The sequence below is a fragment of the Oryza brachyantha genome, chromosome 12, assembly GCF_000231095.2.
Source record: "Oryza brachyantha chromosome 12, ObraRS2, whole genome shotgun sequence".
Taxonomy (NCBI): domain Eukaryota; kingdom Viridiplantae; phylum Streptophyta; class Magnoliopsida; order Poales; family Poaceae; genus Oryza; species Oryza brachyantha.
Genome location: NC_023174.2, coordinates 16,427,613 through 16,448,866, shown reverse-complemented (window position 1 = coordinate 16,448,866; position 21,254 = coordinate 16,427,613). Strand labels below are relative to the sequence as shown.

The window sequence follows — 21,254 nt, the reverse complement described above, 5'->3', positions numbered from 1 at the left end:
CTTCATTGTTATATTGTTTAGACAATTAAAATAATACTAATAATTAAGCAAGATTAGTGTATTCTAACCCGATGAACTCTAGCTTTGTCCCTGACTACATCTGTGGATGTTACTCTTTTGCCGCACACCAAGCATGCATCGACTCATGTTTTTTGTGTCTCCTAATTATGTTCCTCCTCTCATAGGTATGTTGACGTCATCTCCAATCATGCATGCTTGTAATCTATAATTATATTATGTTTACTCAGTCGGTCATGCCATATAAACTTAATTTATACCTCTTCTAATAGATTAAAGCTTTTGCACGGTCGTGAAAAAGGATATTATTCCTATCGAAATCCGTACAAAATGCAACGTAAATTAAACTGAAGCTACACCAACATGGCGTTCATTCTGCCCCTCTTAAAAGCTAGAGTCACTGGAGTTGGATTTAAATCAACGGAGTTAGGAAGTATTTATATGGCATGAGATCTGCATGCAGTATATTCCAGTCATACTCAATTTGTCAGTCACTTATGAAGTACTCCTGTCCATAGCTTTCGTTTTAATTCACAGAAGAAAAATGCATTTGCCGTCATCAATCAAGGCTTAAGTTGCAATGCGCGCCTCACAGTATAGTAAAATGTTAATTTTGTTTATCCGTAGTAATTAAGCTACGAACATGTCATTAAATTCTAGCAGAACAAGAGTTCCTCCATGTTTCCGTCCCTTATTGTTGAACATATCTTGCATCAACATTAATTTCTGAATCCGATCGACGCTAGTGATTTCGGCATGAACATTGAAGCTCTAGCTCTCTGTAGGCATGGAAGACACCTGGAACTTGAGAATGACAGATCGAATCATACCAATTAGATGCTGATATGTTCTGCACTTCATGAAATCTATCTATGGTCTCTCTTCCACTATCGTTTACCGCATCTGACAATGCTCATGCCATTTTATTTACTGGCTATCTAATGCTGATCACCACATGAGATCAACTAAATATGGTGGAAATATGTATTGCCTAAGTATCAGTGTTTCATGTCCTGTATACTTACTAGCTAAGTGCTTGGCATGCCTTGGAGAGTGATCTTGTCGCTTGGTATGAGAGCCTCGTCAATTGGTATTATACATAGTTGAGGAAATATTTAATTCCCTCTAAGAGGAAATCTGGAGCAGACCATGGTTTATTATTAGTTTATTTTTCTTTTTTGTGGAAAAATATGGATTTCATAAATCATGAACCTCGTATTGATCCTGAAGGATCATATGTCTAGTAAAGTGACTAATACAATGTGATTACCCGTACCATCACCATCAATCGTGGTACACTTGAATGAAGCAATTGAATCCAACTAATAGTGGTAAAACTACAAGATTCAATTCAATTTTGTTGGCACCATCCAATTCACCAAGATGTTGTTGAATTGAATATTTTTACCTACTTATTGTTCTAAGTCCTTTATCCCAATATATGTGTCGAAGTGTAATTCATTAGGATCAGAAAGAAATCACTGTAGTATGTTCCATTGTGTCCTCCCTCCAATTCTACTTGTCACCTATAGCAATCTGCTCTATATATGCATTTGATAGTTTATCACATCTTCTCTAGTTCATTTCATCAACTCCACTACAAATAGCCATGAGAGACATCTGGAAGCTTATTGGTGCTGTTCTTTGAATAGCTGCAACAATCAGAACCTATTAAAACCATGAGATACCTCTAAGAGATCCATTCTTTCCAACAAATGTAAAGTTGTTCCACCACCATGACACTCATTTTGCTTTTTCTGTCTCCAAAGAGCCAAGTTGAATTGGTTTTATATAATTAGTAATTTTATCATTTTTGAGTAGGTATCAAGAGATACCACTGTTTCTATATAAAATTTGGTATCTCTTGGTACCTACTTAAGGATGGAAAAAAGCTCTTATATAATAGGAACAATGAGTATTTATAGGCATGATGAACCTTTAATATTATGCTTTGATTACAGAGAAAAATGCATTTGGCATGTTGATCAAGGCTTAAGCTGCATGCCTTACAATTCAATAGGTTATTCGATCTCTTTACATTTAGTAAGTTATACGCAGGAGTTTTCGTGTCAATCTCTAACAGCACAAGTATACGTCTACGTTTTCTTCTCTGATTTACTGCCGAGTAAAATCATAAGCATGGCTGAATCTGGCCCGCTTTTCCCATGCAAATTAATCCAACTTGTGTTTAGTTTCTGGCAAATTATGTCCTCCCTTACCAATCCACAACCTAATTGCCAATAATGAAGAGATGAGGATCCAAATCCATTAACTCCCAGAGTATTAACTACTATCATTAATTGATCATACACATGCTCTCCCACTAATTAATTAAGCTGCTGGACTGAACTAATGGTGCTTGATTCCATCTTCCTTATTTTCTGGTCTAGTTGAATGAAGCAATTCAGTATATCCAACAATGGGACACCCTTATCTTTTCGCTTATATTTATACTTATAAGCAAAATTTAAATTTTTAACCTTAAATTTAAAGTTGATTTTGTGGCTTTTTTTATTATAGTTTATTTTCAGCTTTGACTTTTATACCGCTGAGAACATATATATAAAAGTTTTATTTATAAATTATTTTTTATTTGTAAATATGTTGTTTCGATTATTCGTGAAACAAGTGAATAAGCGAAAAGACAGGCACCAAAAATAACTCATATGATATATAGACCTTACATACCTATTGGCAACCGGTATATATTGAAGTGTAATTCCCCAAGATTTTGTAGTGTGCATCATTTCCTCCTTTCTCCTCCAATGGTGATAATCACCTAGAGAAATCGATGCATCTGAACATCTCTTGTCCAACTCATGTCCTTCACCGGATCGCCAACGAATAGGCATGAAAGGCACTGGGAAGTTTATAGGTGAAGAAAGCGATGTTGCTCCAACAAGACATTCAGATCAGAGCACATGAAGCCCACGAGACCCCTCCAGAAATTCATCATTGCCAACAGAGAGGCAATGTAAAGCTGAAGATTAACTCCGATAAACATCACGTAGCTTCTCATTATCGAAAGAACCAACTTGAGTTGGCTTTGTATTAACAGGGTCAGGAAGTATTACCAGGAATCTTAGGACAAGATGTAGACAATCGATTTTATAGGTCTCCACACCAAGGCCGGCGTCGAGAGTCTATTCTTTCTCCCATGTTTCTTTTGTATTTTCTTTTCTTTCTCTGAATTGATATGACTATCTTAGGCCTACCGCCTAAAAAAATAATGTAGACAATCAGCTATCAATGAAATACTAGTTTATTAATATTATACAACTTCCAATCTCTTTCTAATAGGATTTATGGGTGGTTGGAAATTATACCTTTAATTATTCATATTTGTCACTTTTGAAGAAACCATATGTAGCTTGTAACTTCACAGAGAAAAAAAAAAGAGAGGCAATATTGACATGTTAAATAAGGTTTAGTTTGCCTGATATAAAACATAGTTCATCGAACCTTTCTGATTCTCTTGTCATCTTTGCAGTGCAATTAAATCCTTTTAGCCGAAAGATGCGGCCAACTAAACCTTGTTATAGTAGTATAGTGCAATTAAATCGCATTATGTTTAATTTCTTATATGGTATGTTTGTCACCTCTTAATTGCCTACCTCCTAACTGATACTCAATAATAATAGATGGAAGAGGATTCCAAATCATTAATTCCCCACAGTATTAAGTACTACGATCATATATGCATGCTCTGTCAAGCTGCTGGCCTGAACTAGCTAGTGAAGCTGATTTTGCTGTGTCATCATGATCACCACATTCTATATATATTGTCTTCCATTCATCTCCTCAGCTTGTTCAGACCATATAAGTATGCATGCTTAACTCCCAAATAATACTTCCATCATATATATGGTTGCTAGTAACAAGCTTCCTCTGCCAAATTAAGCTGCTGATCTGAACTAGTGATGCTGATTTTGCTATTCATTATCATGATCACCAGTTCACCACATGGCCTCCTCAGCTTCTTTAGACAATATGCTCTAGGCATGGAAGGCATCCTGAAGTTGACAATAACTGTATTGCGATGATTTCTAGAGGATGATATGCTATGTGCTTGACCAAATCCGTATGTGGTGCCGCTTGCTGTAGACGTGTTGTCTGTCTTGTATCACGTTGCTCCTTGTTTTTTAAAATCAGAAACTACATCGCATGTCTTCACAGACCGTGATAGATGTATGCAGACGGCTAATGTTTGGTTGGTTGGTTAGGTCCTAGAGCCTGTCTGAATTGGTGCAAAAAGGAGGTGTCACCCTGGCTATGTAGAAACACAACTCATTCTCGTTTCACGCAAGACTAGCTAAGATAGATGAAAAAATTACTACATCGTACCGACTAGTAAAATTGATTTTTTTTTTTGGCTTTTTAAGATGCAACATACGATGAACCAAACAAATGTTTTAGCTAGCCTAGCCTAACAGATGCATCTAACCAAACAACCCTTTGAATTGCAAACCAAACACATTTTAAGTAAAGGATGAATGCAGTTGAATTGCAAGTCCAAAAAGTACTTGTGCCCTTTTTTATCTGTTCCTTATAGTCTAGTGAGTGATGGGTGCCAGGCATGTTCTTTTTTACTCATCTCTTGTCGAAAACATTTTGTATTTGGGAGCTACTGCTAGTTGAGTTCTTTTGATTTCCAACAAGTTGCACGAATCGAGTGATGATGCCAATTAGTTACTATAACAAATGCAGTTATTAATCATACCTGAGTTGCAATTTCATTTCAGAAATTCTAAATTTACAGTCCCCTTAGCATGAAACAATTCCATCCGATGTTTCATTTCTTATAGCAAAATATATCTAAATTCGACCAAAATCGTTCAAAATTTAAATTATTTTAGCCACCTCCTCCCACCCCACCCAATTTTTTTTTGCCACATGTGACGCATCGTGCCATTTAGCCGCAAATTTGCTACCCATCAACATTACATTAACAATATAATATATAACTCTAATATATTAACGTGTAAATTTTTCACGTTTTCCAGAAAGAAACAGTATAATATATAAAACAGTAATCATAGTACATATATTATTTTGTAGGCAGGTAACATTAATACGAATGTAACTTTACTGCTCCTGCTGGTAGGAAGGACATAAGCTTAATTAATTAAGGATTAATTATGAGGTTATATTATAATATGCACGGCCGCCGACAGGAGAAGCAGCACGGCGGCGCATGATCCGGCCGCCGCCGGCGAGCCGCCTCTCCTCGTCGCTGAGTTGAAGTACAGTGGCCCGTTGTATCCGTACGTCCCTGGCCCGAGCCCTCCCGGCCCGCCGCCGTAGCCGTACGGCCCGAACCCGCCGGCGCCGAGGCCCGCCGCCGTGCCGTACCCGCTGCTGCCCGGGAAGAACGCCTGGTTGCCGCCGAGCCCGCCCCCGGCGAACGCGCCCTCCACGGGGTTCCCGTCGGGGATCGGCACCGGCAGCGCCGACGCCACCTCCGCCGCCGGCACGTACTCCTCGTGCGGCCCTCCCCCTTCCACTGGTATCTTCTTGCTCGCCGTCGACGGTGACGACGACGGTGGCGCACCTGCATGCGTATGTGCAAGCTGACAGTCAAGCTCTCCACTACTACACGCACTACGGGGAGCGATCACGATCGAGAGAGATTAGGTAGCTGATGACTGGCCTCCGCCGGGGAGCGCCGCCGCTGCAGACGCGGGCTGGACCGTCGCCGCCGTCGTCGTCGTCGTCGTCGCGGCCGCCGACTGATCCGCGGCGGCGGCACTGGAGGACATGATGAGCGGCAGCGCGCAGGCGCAGCACACCCACAACGCCGCGGCGGCAAGGAGCGACGGGCGCCTGACGAGCTTGCGAGTGGCGGCGCCCATGGCTGGCTGACTGATCGATCGATCGATGAGGAGGAGAGATGGAGGTGATCGAACGAGAGCGTGCACACATATATGATGGGGATTCGATGGAGGTGGGTGGTGGATGGGCTGCTGCATCTAACAAAGCAAAGCGATCGAGCCGATCGATCGGTCGCTGTCAGTTCGCCGAGCAAGTCAAGCTCACCGGCCGGAGCTGGGAGAGATGAAGCGGCTGCCACTTTGCCTTTTTCCCGCCTTTTCAGGTGGGAATTTGGTGGACAAATCCGAGAAATTTTCGGTTTCGTCTTCTTCACTAAATGTATTGGGCCGTGTCGGTCATCTTCTTTCTTTCACGGCCCATGTCAATGTACAATTTTGTGATCAGAATTGACAACTTAATTAATTTTCCATTCCATTATTTACTGCATATAAAATTAAGGGAATTGCTAGACAACAGCCGGCTGTTTAATTTTGTTTTGTCAGCCGGATTTGTTGGCCGTTCGATCATCTTCCAGATTCGTGCGTCGTAGATCCCAACCCACTGTAAGCAAGAAGGCATCAGGCAAAATCGCGCGCAGAGACCAGCATGGATGTGTTTTTTTCCCAAGGCCATCGGCGAGGTAATCGTAGTGGTTGCGACGATCACTCGCGAGGATTCTTCGCGGCTCTTTTGTGTGTGTGTGTGATGCAGCTACGATGCTTCTCGTACCTAGTGTCGGTTCAGGTGTCCAAGAGTTTCGTGTTGGATATCGATGTGAAGCACATAGTGACTGATACATCACAGCATATAAGTCTGTCATATACTCTTTGGTTTTGTTATTTTTGTAGTTTTGTCAGATGAGGATGGATTAGCATATGGAATCTATATTCATCAGTTTTGTTCCTTTTGTGTTTTGTCAGCCCTAAGCATGATTATTTTATGTTAACTTAGTTTTGTCAGCAATAGTTGTATTTGTTTTTGTGTGTTTCTTTGTCTGTAAAATCATGTTTCACTTCATGTGACCCGCGAGAAAAGTACGATTCTAATCCATAGGTCCAAGCTAGAGTGCTAGGCTTACAATTTGCTTTTATTGTAGGAACAAGACGATGCTCTTTCACGAGCTGATGTGAGGTATAACTGGTGTCTACATCGATGCTTATGTATTCATAGTGATTTATCAATTTAGGTTTTGTTTTAGCATCTACCGTCAGTTTTAGTTCCATAATTACAGCCTGTAACATACTTAAGTAACAACGATTATTTGGTTGAAATTAAACATAAGCGTAACAATTTATTAATGATTAAAAATTAATTCATATGTAAAACTTCTATATAATTGTCTTTAGCGATCTAAAAGTAAAGGCTGAAAAATAACTACGATAAAATTCTAAAATCAAAATTTTAAAATTTAAATTTTAGCTTACAAACATTAAAAAAAAAAGATAAGACGCAAGTTATATCTTACGTCTCTTCTTTCCTTCAGGTTGGTGATGGAACTACCACCATGTTGGTGCTTCCTACGTTCCTGAAGCATGTCCTAACAATGTTATAAAGTGTATGCCCAGGTATAAGTCGTCGTTTCGTTTTTTAGAGAAATAAGCGAAAACATGTTTTTACAAACAAAAAATAATTTGCATTTAAAACTTTTATATACGTGTTCACAGTGACTCAAAAGCGAAATGTGTAAAACAAACAATGATGAAAAAACTATGAAATCATGTTTAAAATTAAAATCTAAATTCAAATTTTAACTTATAAATAGGTGCAACTGTAAAACGATGGGAGCCTACGTAAACAAATTGTAAAAGATAAAATAAAGTTTGGCTTTAGGTTTTTTTCTCTTTGGGTCTTTTTCACAGCCCTTTATTCGGTGACAAAACTCTCTGCTTCTTTCAATCTGAACCATATCCTTTCTACGGCCTGTGGGCTTTTTTATCAAGGCGAAAACACCCGTTATACACGGGCTCTCCCTGGGTTCTTCCTATAAACTATGAGCTTCTTTTCAACGAGGTCCGGGTGGGCTATCGGCTTTGTTCGTGCAACAAAACTAGGGGCCGTCATAACGCTGCGCGCGGGATACTGGACGACACGTGTCTCGATCGTACGGCTGAAAAAACAGCTGAAACTGTAATTTTTTTTCCAGCCGCCCATCAGCTAGATAGTCCCTTAAATTAATTAATAAGGTTCCAAATTATATCTGAAATTTGCATTTATTTATTGAAATATTAGATCGAATTTGCGAAATTTTATTCATCCACACGAAGAGTTTAGTTGCATATATACGAGATTATTTTTAGCGAGCAGTACAGAATTCTGATTACGCAGAAGCGATCTCGCCGGCGACGTCTTCGTCCTCGTGCTCGCCGGTTGTCACGGCGCTCGTCGGCGGGCAGAACTCGATCCGGTAGTCGGTGCCGGCGGGGCAGGTGAAGGTGCTGGTCTGGTCGTCCTTGGCGTAGCTGTAGGCGTCGGGGCAGAGCTGCTTGAAGAATATGGAGTAGCTCGTCGGCGGGCACTCGCGCTCGAACTGGCCCCGGCAGCAGTAGGCGTCGCCGCCGAACTTGCCGCACGCGCTGGCGCAGCCTCCGGGGACCTGGAGCTCGGGGAGGCACCGGGCCGTGATGTCGACGGCGCAGCTCGGCCCGCGCCCCTTGCTGCAGCCGGCGCCGCCGCTGGTCGGCTGGAAGCTCACCGGTACGTTGAACCCGTCGACGAGCGACAGGTCGAAGAAGTCGTCGCCGCCGCCTCCGGGGCGGCCGAGGGTGTACTCCGCCAGCGTGGTGGGCGGCTCGCCGGAGACGGAGCAGGACAGCGCGCCGGCGCAATCGCCGGTGACGCAGCGCCAGCGGCCACTACCGTCGAAGGAGCAGCCGGTGCGCGGCCAGATCCTGGCGGCTGGTGTGCCGGCGGCGACGTCGATGGACCACGACTGTCCCGCTTCGAGGCGCGCGCCGCCGCCCGGGAGCGCGCCCGGCCACACCGTGTAGGAGCAGCGGTTGACCATGGTGATGTTCGCCGCGTCGACGACGGCGGCGAGCAGCAACGACGACGACACGAGAGCGATGATCAAGTACTCCATTGCTGTGATTGTAGCTCAATGGCTTCACATATATATTTTGTGCATAGATTTATACTCGAGTAGAAGAGATGAGATGCATCATGTTTGCCTCATCACTTGATCAAATGATCGACATTGCGTGTCAAATTAAAATGTATACTTCGATTTTTTTAACGCCGTTGATTTTTTTATGTTTGACCGTCTTATTTAAAAATTTTATCTAAATATATAAAATTATAAATCATAAAACCAAATCATAATAAAATAGTCAATAGTTATATAATTTTTTTAATAAGACAAAGGGTCATACATATATCAAAAAATTAACGGCGTTAAAAAAAATTAAAGAGAGTAGAGAGTAGTTGTTAACTTGTAGGGTTATGCCGCATTTTCTCCTCCAGCCTTTTTCCTCGACTTGTATTATTATTTTATTGAACCACTAAACGATATATATATATATATATATATATATATATATATATATATATTTATCGTCTCATTTCAAGTAGATTTTGATTATAGTTATTATAAAATAATAATATATGCTATCTCAGACATAGTGGCATATTTAGTTCTCAATTTTTTTCCGAAAACATCATATTGAATCTTTGAACATTTAAATAGAGCATTAAACATAGATAAAATAAAAAAAATAATTACGCAGTTAGGAGGAAAATCGTGAGACGAATCTTTTGAGCCTAATTAATCCATGATCAGCTATAAGTGATAATGCTAACGACGGATTAATTATGCCCAAAAGATTCGTCTTCGGGGTTTTAGACGAGCTATGGAATTTGTTTTTGTATTTATGTCCAAATACCTCTTTCAACATCGGGTTAAACATACGACATGATATCTAAAAATTTTTTTTTAGCCAACTTAAACACCCCTGAGTGCATACACGTAAATTGGGAAATCTGGCTGAAAAGATATGGATCGATCTCTGACCGGCCGGCGAGGGCTGTTTGGATCAGGATTTTTTTTAAGTCCCTAGTTACATCGGATGTTTGGACGTTAATTAAAAATAATAAATATAGACAGATAACAAAACTAATTGTATAAATAAAGTCTATTTCATTAGATAAATTTTTAAAGCCTAATTAAGCCATGATTAGTAAATATTTAGTGCAGCATCACATTCGTTAATCATGGACTAATTAGGCTTAATAGATTCATCTCACGAAATAGTCCAGAGTACGAGATGAGTTTTATTAATAGTATATATTTAATACTTCTAATTAGTGTTCAAACATTTGATATATATGACATGAAAAAGTACCTTGGATCCCAACATTGTCTGAATTGATCGATAACGTGGCTGGCAGCTAGCTGATGCCATCAAATCAGTTGCTTGCTGGTGTACTTCTCAAGTTTTGGTGCAAGTATATAAATTTTATATGTGCGCTAATTACAGTCAAGGATACACATATACTACTACTATGCATGACTTGATTGATTTATTAGGTAGCTCTAATCGATTGGCTAGTTGCGTGTGGAAACTAGACAAAGTTGTGCCGAAAATTCCACGCCCATCAATTTGACAAAATTGCAGCTGATCTTACGTGCTACCTTCGTCCTATAATAAAATTATTTTTCGATTTCCGTAATTAATACTTTGATCATTCGTCTTATTTAAAAAAAATTATGTAAAAACTTAAAAAAATTAATCACACACAAAATACTATCTATATTTTATCATTAGTAACAAGAAAAATATTAATCGCAAAAGAATTTTAAATAAGACGAAGAGTCAAAACATTATATCTAAAAACTGAAAAATGAGGTAGTACATATGATGTAGATTTGAACTTCTTAATTAATTCGATGCCATTGCTACTGGTACGTTATTATCGACGACTGGTAGTATGAGTAGACCATTTGGTGTTGGGCCGGCCCAGTAAATAAAACTTGGCCTTGAACTAGTAATGTACTGGGCTACACATGGAGGTATAATTTATTTTTGCAGAAGGTCCTTGACTGTGTAAGCGGCTAAAGACTGATCACCATAGGTGTCTGTGACTTTGAGCGATATGCATGGAGAAATACATATATAAGACCTATTTAAGAAATTATTTTTTAAGTAGTGCAACAAAGTCGGGGGAATAGATTTTATTCTATTTTGATAATATTCTCTTGTTTTTACATATCATTGAAATGAATAAAAGTTTTAAAAATTTCCCAAGATAGATTTAACCTATGGCAGCATGTTACCTTACAAAACACACAAGTTCAAATTCGACTTCTAAATATTATAATAAAACAAATTAAACCCTAAGAAGTAGTATACACATGTAACTTTTTTAAAAAACAATATATCATATATCTTGTAAAACTTTTTTTAAAAAAATTATAACTACTTAAATGACAACAACTTCCTAAGAGTTTAAAATTAAGAGAGTTTCTCCAAAATGAGAATGTGTCCTTGTCAATCTCATCGTGTAGGTGCGGTCATTGTATGTAGTACGTACGTCGTCAACCAAGTTTGACCACTGATGTGCAATGCATGCAAGCGTTGCATCAAATTCAATTCTTGCTCTTGCATGACACGTACGTATATATACTGAGGGGCTGTTTAGTTCTCAAAAATTTTCAGCCAAAAACATTAAATCAAATTTTTGGACACCTAAATAGAGTATTAAACGTAGACAAAATGAAAAATTAATTACACAGTTATGTAAGAAATCGTGAGACGAATCTCTTGAGTCTAATCAGTACGTGATTAGCCATAAGTGCTACAGTAACCAACATACGCTAATGGCGGATTAATTAGGCTCAAAAGATTCGTCTCGCGGTTTTCAGGCGGAATCTGAAATTTGTTTTGTAATTAGACTATGTTTAATACTTCAAATATGTGTTTAAAGTTTTGATGTGATGTTTTTGCAAAATCTTTTTGCAAACTAAACAAGAGAGCATCACAAGAGAAATTTAATACTTAACTCCCAAAACTCTTCCGATACTCGTCCGATACTCTGTACTGCATACATCCAAAAATATATTCAAACAAAAAAAATACCCCTCATTCAAAAGAAACTCGAAAACCCAATAATACATGGAACATGTATATCTATCTCAAATATAAAAAAATATAGGATACTATAAAAGTTAATATTAAACATGCGTAAATATTAGAAATAAATTCAGACACCTTTTAGATACGTTTTGTCGCATAGTTATTTCTAAAATTTAATTTTAGATATCAATTATATCCACCTAGTGGAATGTTACCTATAGCTTAGGCAACACATGCACGAAGAATGTTTAATTAATTTTCTACAATTCCACAATACAGTTGCCGCGGTCTACACGTTAATTGGTTCATCTTCCAATTTTTTCCAACTGGTGTCTCTTATCTTCTACAAGACTACAACGTATTTCTACAAGACGAAGGAAAATATAACTAAGGAGAAACAAGCAGCGGACATAAAAATCGACCGTGCATTTCGCCGAAATTTAATTTGCATTGGAAGCGTATGTATGCATGGTACGGCTACGTATATGTGCACTGCTTGCTCCGTCATATAAATATCATTTATTTAAATCTGACATCAAAATATGAGTATTTTTAATAGTATTTATAGTACTACTTATCGATTACTTTTTATTGAAGCTAGTTCTTTATATTTTATCCCCCACGTATCCTTACATTGGATCTATTCCTGATTTATTAATAATGGGCACCATAATTTTTTTTTCAATCTTAATGTCTGCTAAATAACCTATAAATATTTATATTTCGGGTGTTAGCAATACTACTTACTCCATCTGTATCAAAATATAATTATTTTTAGTTAGTATTTAAATTTCATACAACAATATAAGCATTTATGCACCGATTCTTACGATTTTAATCATTCCATATTGATTTCAAAGCTAAACAGATACTTAAAAACAAAAATTAGCATATAAGAGAAAAAGAAAAATCTCAAATTATTTATCATATAGGGGAAGATATCCTATAATGCATTACTTGAATGTGAACAACCTTCGGTTCAAACGCACATTAAATGCTTACGTGCATCCATCCAATCGGTTTTTGTGTGATTTATAAATTTCAATTTTATATGTATAAATGGACCTTGGGATGTGTGTTAATTTCTCTAGCTTTTTCAATGCTGATTAAATAGATTATTGGTCTTTTATTCTTAGAGCAATTTCAATAGTATAGCCAACTACTGGCTCCAATTCATTTATAGCCGATCTAATAGTCAATTCATACAATAGTTACCTACAAAACATCAATACATGGTCTCACATGTCATACACAGATTTTGTCTTGGAGTCCGTGTGCAGCAGGCTACAAATTAGTAGCTCATATCTCTTCTCTCTTCTTTTTTATCTCTTTAAAATATACTTATAGCTGGCTTATAGCCTGCTCTTAGACCTTATATAATGGTTAATTTGGGATGGAGGGAGTATTACTGTTCCTAGATAGCAAGCGAGAGATGATCGAGTGCTTTAATTAAAGTCCACGCACATATGTATCATATAGATAGAAATTAAAGATACGATTTATTCATCATCATTCACCAACTTAACATTACATGGAGCATGTGCATGCCAAATTGCCAATGCACGTAGCAGTGATCAACAACATCACTACTATATGCCCTTATTATTGCATATATAGATGTGAGCATACAATATCAGGTTTAATTATATATAAGTCATGATTTAAGGGCACATGACGATCTGATAGTTGGTGCCGGCAGGGCAGGTGAAGGTGCTGCTCTGATCGTCCTTGGCGTAGCTGTAGGCGTCAGGGCACTTCTCCTTGAAGAACTTGGAGTACTTGGTCGGCGGGCAGTTGTGCTCGTACTGTCCCCGGCAGCAGTAGGTGTCGCCGCCGAACCTGCCGCACGCGCTGTCGCACCCCCCCGCCACCCTCAGCTCCGGCAGGCACTGCGCCGTGATGTCCACCGCGCACGTCGGCCCGCGCCGCCGGCTGCACCGCTCGCCGTTGCTGGCCGGCTGGAAGCTCATCGGCACGTTGAACCCGTCGATCACGGACAGGTCGAAGTAGTCGGTGGAGTCGCCCACGCCCGGGGTGCCCAGGGTGTACTCCGCCAGCGTCGTCGGCGGCGTGCCGGACACGGAGCAGGCCAGCGCGTTGCGGCAGTCGCCGGTGACGCAGCGGCCGCGCCCGCTGCCGTCGAAACTGCAGCCCGTGCGCGGCCAGATCCTGGCGGCCTTTGTGCCGGAGGGCACGTTGAGCGTCCACGACCTGCCCGGGTCCAGCCGCACGCCGCCGCCCGGGAGCGCGCCCGGCCACACCGTGTAGCTGCACCGGTTCACCACGGTGATGGTCACCGCGTCGACGCCGCACACGACGGCGACGACGCCGAGGAGGAAGACGAGCGCGCGAGTAGTGGCCATGGTTGCCGCTAGCTGCTGGTCTTGCTCTAAGTGTAGTAGCACTTGCCATGTCGCAACGCCATGGCTAGGGTATTTATAGCAACGCCGGCCATCGCCATGGCTGGCTACTTGATCGAGCTAGGTTGCGTGTGTGACAGGTTTCCACGGCGATTTTCCACGTACGTACGGTTGCTAAGTTTGGCTTTGGCAATTCATGCCCATGCATGCATATACGTACACGTGGCCATACATACGCTCGATCTACGTGTATATACATGAATAATTAACTTTTTTGTCACTCTTGGAAATTGTGCTAATATTTTTGTCACTAGGTCCACATATCATAGATACATGAGGGTCCACATATCATAGACAGTGGGTGACAAATATATTAGATATCATTTCTAAAAGTGGCAAAAAGTTAAATGCTACTCTTGTATATATGTTACTGTTTATGAAAATTCGTTTGGGCCTAGCGGGATTGCTGGGCCTGGCAATGCTAGCTATGGGCCTATGGGCTGGCATGAAATCGTAATATCCATCGTAATATCCATCGTATGCACTAAGTTCACCTCCTAACATAACTATAGTAGATCGCTTCACAGATTGCCTCCCATTCGTGGTAATCCGTTCAAATGCTGACGATGTTCCGTGATCCAAAGGGATATTTATAAATATCTCCGTACGTGGCAGCTGCCACCGGTTATTCATTATCCATCTCACACCCATATCTATGGCCGTGTTTGGCCACACGAGTTAGATATCTAACTTCCCTTTTTTTCCACGCGCACGTTTTCCGAACTGCTAAATGGTGTATTTTTTGCGAAAATTTTTTATAGAAAAATTGTTTTAAAAAATCGTATTAAAATCATTTGGATATGGTATAGGTAAATAATAATTACTCATTAAAATTTTAGGTATGGGAGGCTATTATTTATTTTATACGTTTTATTCATGCATGTTTAATATAAATAAATTTTGACTTAAAATTTTTAAACTCACATCCATACTATAGAATTTTATAAAATTTAACTAAAATTTGATAGATAATTTCTTATGTATAAAAGCAACTATGTAAAATTTTAATCAATTTTTACATATGATACCCACATATGTCTATTCTCTTACCCATTGGTTACTCATATGCATTAGGTAATACCCATTTGGTGTATGTATAGACAATTTTCCTAAAAATAGGTATGTATATAGATATGGATTAACTAATATCCTCTGCAGTGGCAGGTCTAGTTCCAGGATGCCTTGTACACTTTCTCTCTACCACCTTGGTGATGTCGACGTTAATGGCATATAACAGAAGAAAAGGTTCAACTACTGCCGTCAAGGGAATAACAGCTCTCCAGTGGTACATAAGAAAATTCTTGAACTTTGAGTAGTACCTGGAGAATTTTCTTATCTTATACTGTATCTATAGGAGAGATTATTCTTCACACCTTATTCTAATAAAAATACCTAAGAGTTTTGTTTCTTGTATAAGCTACTTTATTTTTTTTTCACCTGACTTGGCAATGTGTAGGTTGAGCCCTGATCAGTTTAATCTTTTGCATGTGGGGACTTGAAGATGCATGGTCCATGGTTGACGCTCATGGACATGCTTGCACATGGGCCTATCTCCGATCCATTTGACCCTGGGCTTCTGCCGAATTACTTTTCCCTTAACGGCCCATAGGAACATCTGCTGCAGGAAAGCCCATGACCCAGCCCAAACTAGTGGGGCTGGGATTCATTGTTTGCTTGTGTTTTCAACTGTTTAATTAATTCATTTTGCAGATTATTGCATTAATTGATTAATCTGGCTAGCTTCCACATGCATGGCCCTCGTCGTTGTGTGGCTTTTTCTAAGCCAACAGTATATTCACGAATAAAAAATATTTAAGAATAGAATTTATATACGCAAGTTTACCATTCTTGAGAAGGCATCAGGAGGTATAAACTTTTTCTAAGTAAATTTTAGTATCTTAGGTACTAAATTTTACATTAAAATTTTGGTACTTCTCGGTACCTACTCAAGAACTGGAAAATTGCTCTACACATATTCTTAATGAAAAATTAACTATGATAAAAAAGATTCTCAAAATCAACTCTAAATTTTATGTTAAAAATTTAAATTTTGGTTTATAAGTAGAAACAATAGTGAAAATACGAGACTCGTAGAAAGATCGATGAGATCGTCAAGTCAGATCCTCATATTGTACTTGACGACATGAATCATATGGATATATAATATAATGTATTATATATGTCGTTGTCCAGTTAGTCAGGCTGGGCACCTAATTTCTAGAGAAATTTCTTTCTCCAGAACTACTCAAATACACGATTAGTTGACTGACTTTCTTGATTTCTGCAAAAGATTCTACATTTCTCTACCATGCACTGATCAAGATATGCACTGAACTCCAATATACACTCAATCAAATCGTTGTATATATATGCAGAAATATAATCATTCTTACCTGATCTTCTACGTACCTTGAATTCTTCGAAGATGAATTTTCTTTTGATGATGTAGCTAGTAGAAATTAATTAAATGTCAATATGTCTAGAATCTAAGTTAACTTAGAGATTGTGTCAGGGATAACCATGACCGACCAGCCAGATTATCTCGTTAACATTTGGAACATTAAACTATATTTGTATTTACATTTAAACTATAAATATAGGTATACCTTGGAGCATGAGGAAATAGGAATTGTCCCACCAGCAAATCCCAAAATTAATTGAGGTGCTGCATCTAATTATATTAATCAGGTTCACGATACACTTCGTGGGCGAAGTCGCGATTGATCTGTACCACATATTCCCCCAAGATTTTCCGCTTCTACTTATGCTTATAAACCAAAATTTAAAATTTTAGTCTTAAATTTAAAGTTTATTTTAAAAATTTTTTCACTGTAGTTATTTTTTAGGCTTGGTTTTTAAATCACTAAGAATACATATACGAAAGGTTTATTTATAAATTATTTTTGTTTGTAAATATACCATTTGGCTTTTTGCATAAAAAAATCAAATAATCACCCCATTCTATGGTCCATTTTTTTGTTTGTATTCATGTTGGAAAAATACAGCAGGTCCAGCAGCTAGATTGATCCATCAATTTGCCCGTTAATTTCGGTCACTAATTTCTTCCGACGACCGATCACGCTTGCAGCGTAGTCCAGCTTATTTCCACAGATTATTTATGTGCTACCATGAAATGCCATTCACAGGAGACAAGACTTGCGACACAGATCAAGATCGAGGCCGGTCAGGCGGTAATTTACGTGTAAAAGATAATTATAATTATACTTTCTCCGTTCAACAATATAGGAACTTGTAGCTATAAATCTAAATAAATATTTATTTAGATTCATAGTCATTAATTGCTATATGCATGTATTTTTTTATACAAATATACACACATCACGTGAACATACCCACGTGACTGTGTTTTTTTAATACACATCTCCATGAGGAGGAAGTTAGCACTTCGAACCCACTAAATTAGGACTAATTAATAAGTTAAATGTAAAGCCTGGCCGTGAACGGAAATTCATATCTTTACATCATAAAAGGTAATAGACTGAAGACTCCTGCAACATCATGTATCTTTGAAATTTATCAAATCTAGAACTTTTCAACAACTATCTTCGAAAAATGATTTTTTAAGTTACCCTCGAACGAGTGCGAGTCGTCCATTGCTTTAGATTCGACGAATCTGATTCTGTTATATTACACCACTAGCTAGTATGTATAATAAAAATTTTATTCGAATAAAATTAGAACTAAATAATATAACTCTATGATAAAATTGTGTCACATATCATTTTAAAATAGATAAATTAATAAATATATATTACCGAAGTTTAGAATAAAATATTTAATATACTTATAAAAGTACATAGTTAGATTTAAATTTTACTCCGGCAAAAGTACTGTAACATTTCCTAAAAAAGTCTAGATCTTTCAACACCATGCCATAATGCATCTATATAAGTACGCATTATCCCTCTCTTAATAAGCTGCAAACACACGCAAAGCAAATCACTAGTAGTAAAACAAGAAACACACAATGGCATCATCTCCAGCCGCCACTTCCGCGGTGCTCGCCGTCGTCCTCGTGGCGACCCTCGCCGCCGGGGCCAACGCCGCCACGTTCACCATCACCAACCAGTGCTCCTTCACGGTGTGGCCGGCGGCGACTCCGGTGGGCGGCGGCGCGCAGCTGGAGCCGGGGCGGACGTGGGCCATCGACGTGCCCGCCGGCACCAGCTCCGGCAGGGTGTGGGGCCGCACGGGGTGCTCCTTCGACGGCTCCGGCCGCGGGGGGTGCCAGACCGGCGACTGCGGCGGTGCGCTGTCGTGCACCCTCTCCGGGCAGCCGCCGCTGACGATCGCGGAGTTCACGCTCGGCGGCGACAAGGACTTCTACAACCTGTCGGTGATCGACGGGTTCAACGTCGGCGTGAGCTTCTCCTGCAGCTCCGGCGAGACGCTCACCTGCCGGGAGAGGAGCTGCCCCGCCGCGTACCAGTTCCCCGACGACAACTCCAAGCTGCGCTCCTGCAACGGCAACAGCAACTACCAAGTCGTCTTCTGCCCTTAGTAGTCATGACGACGATGACCTACTCATTCTGATGCATGCAGCTCTGCGCACTAGCTTTACTGCCATATGATCAGATGCATATGGGTGCACGCTTTAGCTAGCATGCTGATTAGGGAATTATTATGTAATAATAAAGTTGAATATTGATGAATAAAACAACTATCAGAAATTTCCGTTTTCTCAGTTCATTTTGTTTAAACTAGAGCCGGTCGTAAGTTATTCGTGTACCGACCCATGCCCATCCCTGCCATTTCACCTATGCTTTAAAATTGTTCCCCTACGAGTTATATAGAAAAGTAGGAAAGCAAATTATCTCTATAAGAGTAAAGACTAATGATTGGGAAAGACGACTTTCTCTACTACACTTAGAGCATCCACAATATACTATAAAAATAGTCATTATATAGTATATAAATGATCTCATATGGACCGTATTTATATCTTATGAGGGTGATCATTATCGCATTAATGACTAAAGTAGCCTTAGCCATATAGTTTGCCCATAAGAATAAATGTTCTCATATTCTTTTCTTATTTAGGTCCCATTTTGTTTTCTACTCTATCCATAAGCATTGCGGAGCTTGTCACACCTAATGACACATGGTGGGTCCCACCCATATATATCACATAGTGTTTATATATTGCTTGTGACCTTATTTTTAACTTTGTAAAGATGTGACACCGTGGATGTCCAAAGTGTCAACTATCCCTCGTTTATCAGGTAAAAACATGTTGGCACCTTGGCAGGCTCCTGTGAAAATTTTAGCGCCAATTCACCTTTTGCTCCCCCACCAAAATTTCATTACTCGCTCGCTCAGTGATTGCAGGGAGAAGAGAGAACAATGCCCAACTATAGAGAGAGGAATCAATGGCAGTTGGTTGACATGCTCATCTACGGTCACCAAGTTTGATTGGTTATATCTGTTGAGAGAGGAGAAACGTAGGAAAATGATCAAGGATGACAAAGTGACAGATGTCTTGTACCCAGCCTTTCCACCACTTGTGATGATGTTAATCGTATATAAGGGAAAAATGTTTAACTAGTGACGTACAAGAGAATAGTACAACTCTCCAATGCTACATAAGAAAACTCTCGTGAACTTTGAGTAGCACATGATGAATCTTCTTATGTCATATCGTATCTATAGGAGAGATTATTCTTCACACCTTATTCTAATAAAAACACCTAGGAGTTTTGTTTCTTGTATAAGCTACTTTATTTTTTTTTTCACCTGACTTGGCAATGTGTAGGTTGAGCCCTGATCAGTTTAATCTTTTGCATGTGGGGACTTGAAGATGCATGGTCCATGGTGGACGCTCATGGACATGCTTGCACATGGGCCTATCTCCGATCCATTTGATCCATGGGCTTCTGCCGAATTACTTTTCTCTAATCGGCCCATAAGAACATCTGCTGCAGAAAAGCCCATCAACCAGCCCAAACTAGCGGGGCTGGGATTCATTGTTTGCTTGTGTTTTCAGCTGTTCAATTAATTAACCTGCAAGATTATTGAATTAATTAATCTGGCTAGCTTCCACATGGCCCTTGTTGTTTGCCTTTTTCTAATCCAAACGGTATATTTATAAATAAAAATATTTGAGAATAGAACTTATATACATGTATTTTAATGAAAATAAGCTCTATGATGACAAAAATATCAAAATCGATCCACTCCAAATGTCAGGTTAAAAATTCAAATTTCGATTTATAAGTATAAATAGAAGTGAAAAGATAAGACTAATATAAAGATGAGATCGTCTAGTCAGATCCTCCTACTGTGCTTGACGACGATATATATGTATCATATGGATATACTACGTCCGTCACTAAATGTTTGATACCGTTGACTTTTTAATATATATTTGACTATTTATTTTATTCAATTTTTTTGAAATATATAAAGTTATATATATGCATAGAAGTACATTTAACAATAAATGATATGATATAAAAATAATTAATAATTATATAAATCTTTTAAATAAAACAAATATTCAAACGTATATAAAAAATCAACAGCGTGATAAGAAAGAAGAGAGTATAATATAGTGTATGTCGTTGTCCAATTAGTCAGGCTGGGCGCCTAAGTTCTACAGAAATTTCTTTCTCAAGAACTACTCAAATACACGATTAGTTGACCGACTTTCTCACTTTTTACAAATATTCTAGCTTTCTCGAACATGCACTGAACTCCAATATACACGCGATTGAATAGTAGTATATATATGACGAAATATAATTATTCTTACCTGATCTTCTACTTTGAATTCTTCGAAGATGCATGAGTTTTCTTTTGATGATGTAGCTAGTTGAAATTAATTAAATGTCAATATGTCTAGAATCTAGAGGTTAACTTAGAAATTGTTAGGGATGACCATAACCGACCATGCAGGCAGATCCTCGTTAACATTTGG

General features: G+C 39.0%; 4 protein-coding genes across 4 annotated transcripts; 1 reads left to right on the top strand and 3 right to left on the bottom strand.

Moving 5' to 3' along the window:
- Positions 1-5,057: 5,057 nt before the first annotated feature.
- Positions 5,058-5,870, bottom strand: LOC121056070 (spidroin-2-like). The gene is made up of 3 exons (XM_040529891.1): positions 5,808-5,870; positions 5,669-5,720; positions 5,058-5,569 (listed from the first exon to the last, which is right to left on the bottom strand). The coding sequence occupies exons 1-3, from the start codon at positions 5,868-5,870 to the stop codon at positions 5,163-5,165; spliced, it is 522 nt and encodes a 173-aa protein (XP_040385825.1). The 3' UTR covers positions 5,058-5,162.
- A 2,203-nt stretch (positions 5,871-8,073) lies between these two features.
- Positions 8,074-12,909, bottom strand: LOC102701134 (protein P21-like). The gene is made up of 2 exons (XM_040529890.1): positions 12,900-12,909; positions 8,074-8,910 (listed from the first exon to the last, which is right to left on the bottom strand). The coding sequence occupies exons 1-2, from the start codon at positions 12,907-12,909 to the stop codon at positions 8,147-8,149; spliced, it is 774 nt and encodes a 257-aa protein (XP_040385824.1). The 3' UTR covers positions 8,074-8,146.
- Positions 12,910-13,382: 473 nt separating this feature from the next.
- LOC102708853 (protein P21-like) lies at positions 13,383-14,289 on the bottom strand. The gene has a single exon (XM_006664164.3). It carries the CDS (start codon positions 14,258-14,260, stop codon positions 13,559-13,561), a length of 702 nt encoding a protein of 233 aa, XP_006664227.1. The 5' UTR covers positions 14,261-14,289; the 3' UTR covers positions 13,383-13,558.
- Positions 14,290-18,268: 3,979 nt separating this feature from the next.
- Positions 18,269-19,001, top strand: LOC121053218 (thaumatin-like protein). Its single transcript, XM_040529612.1, has one exon. It carries the CDS (start codon positions 18,306-18,308, stop codon positions 18,837-18,839), a length of 534 nt encoding a protein of 177 aa, XP_040385546.1. The 5' UTR covers positions 18,269-18,305; the 3' UTR covers positions 18,840-19,001.
- The last annotated feature ends 2,253 nt before the right edge of the window (positions 19,002-21,254 follow it).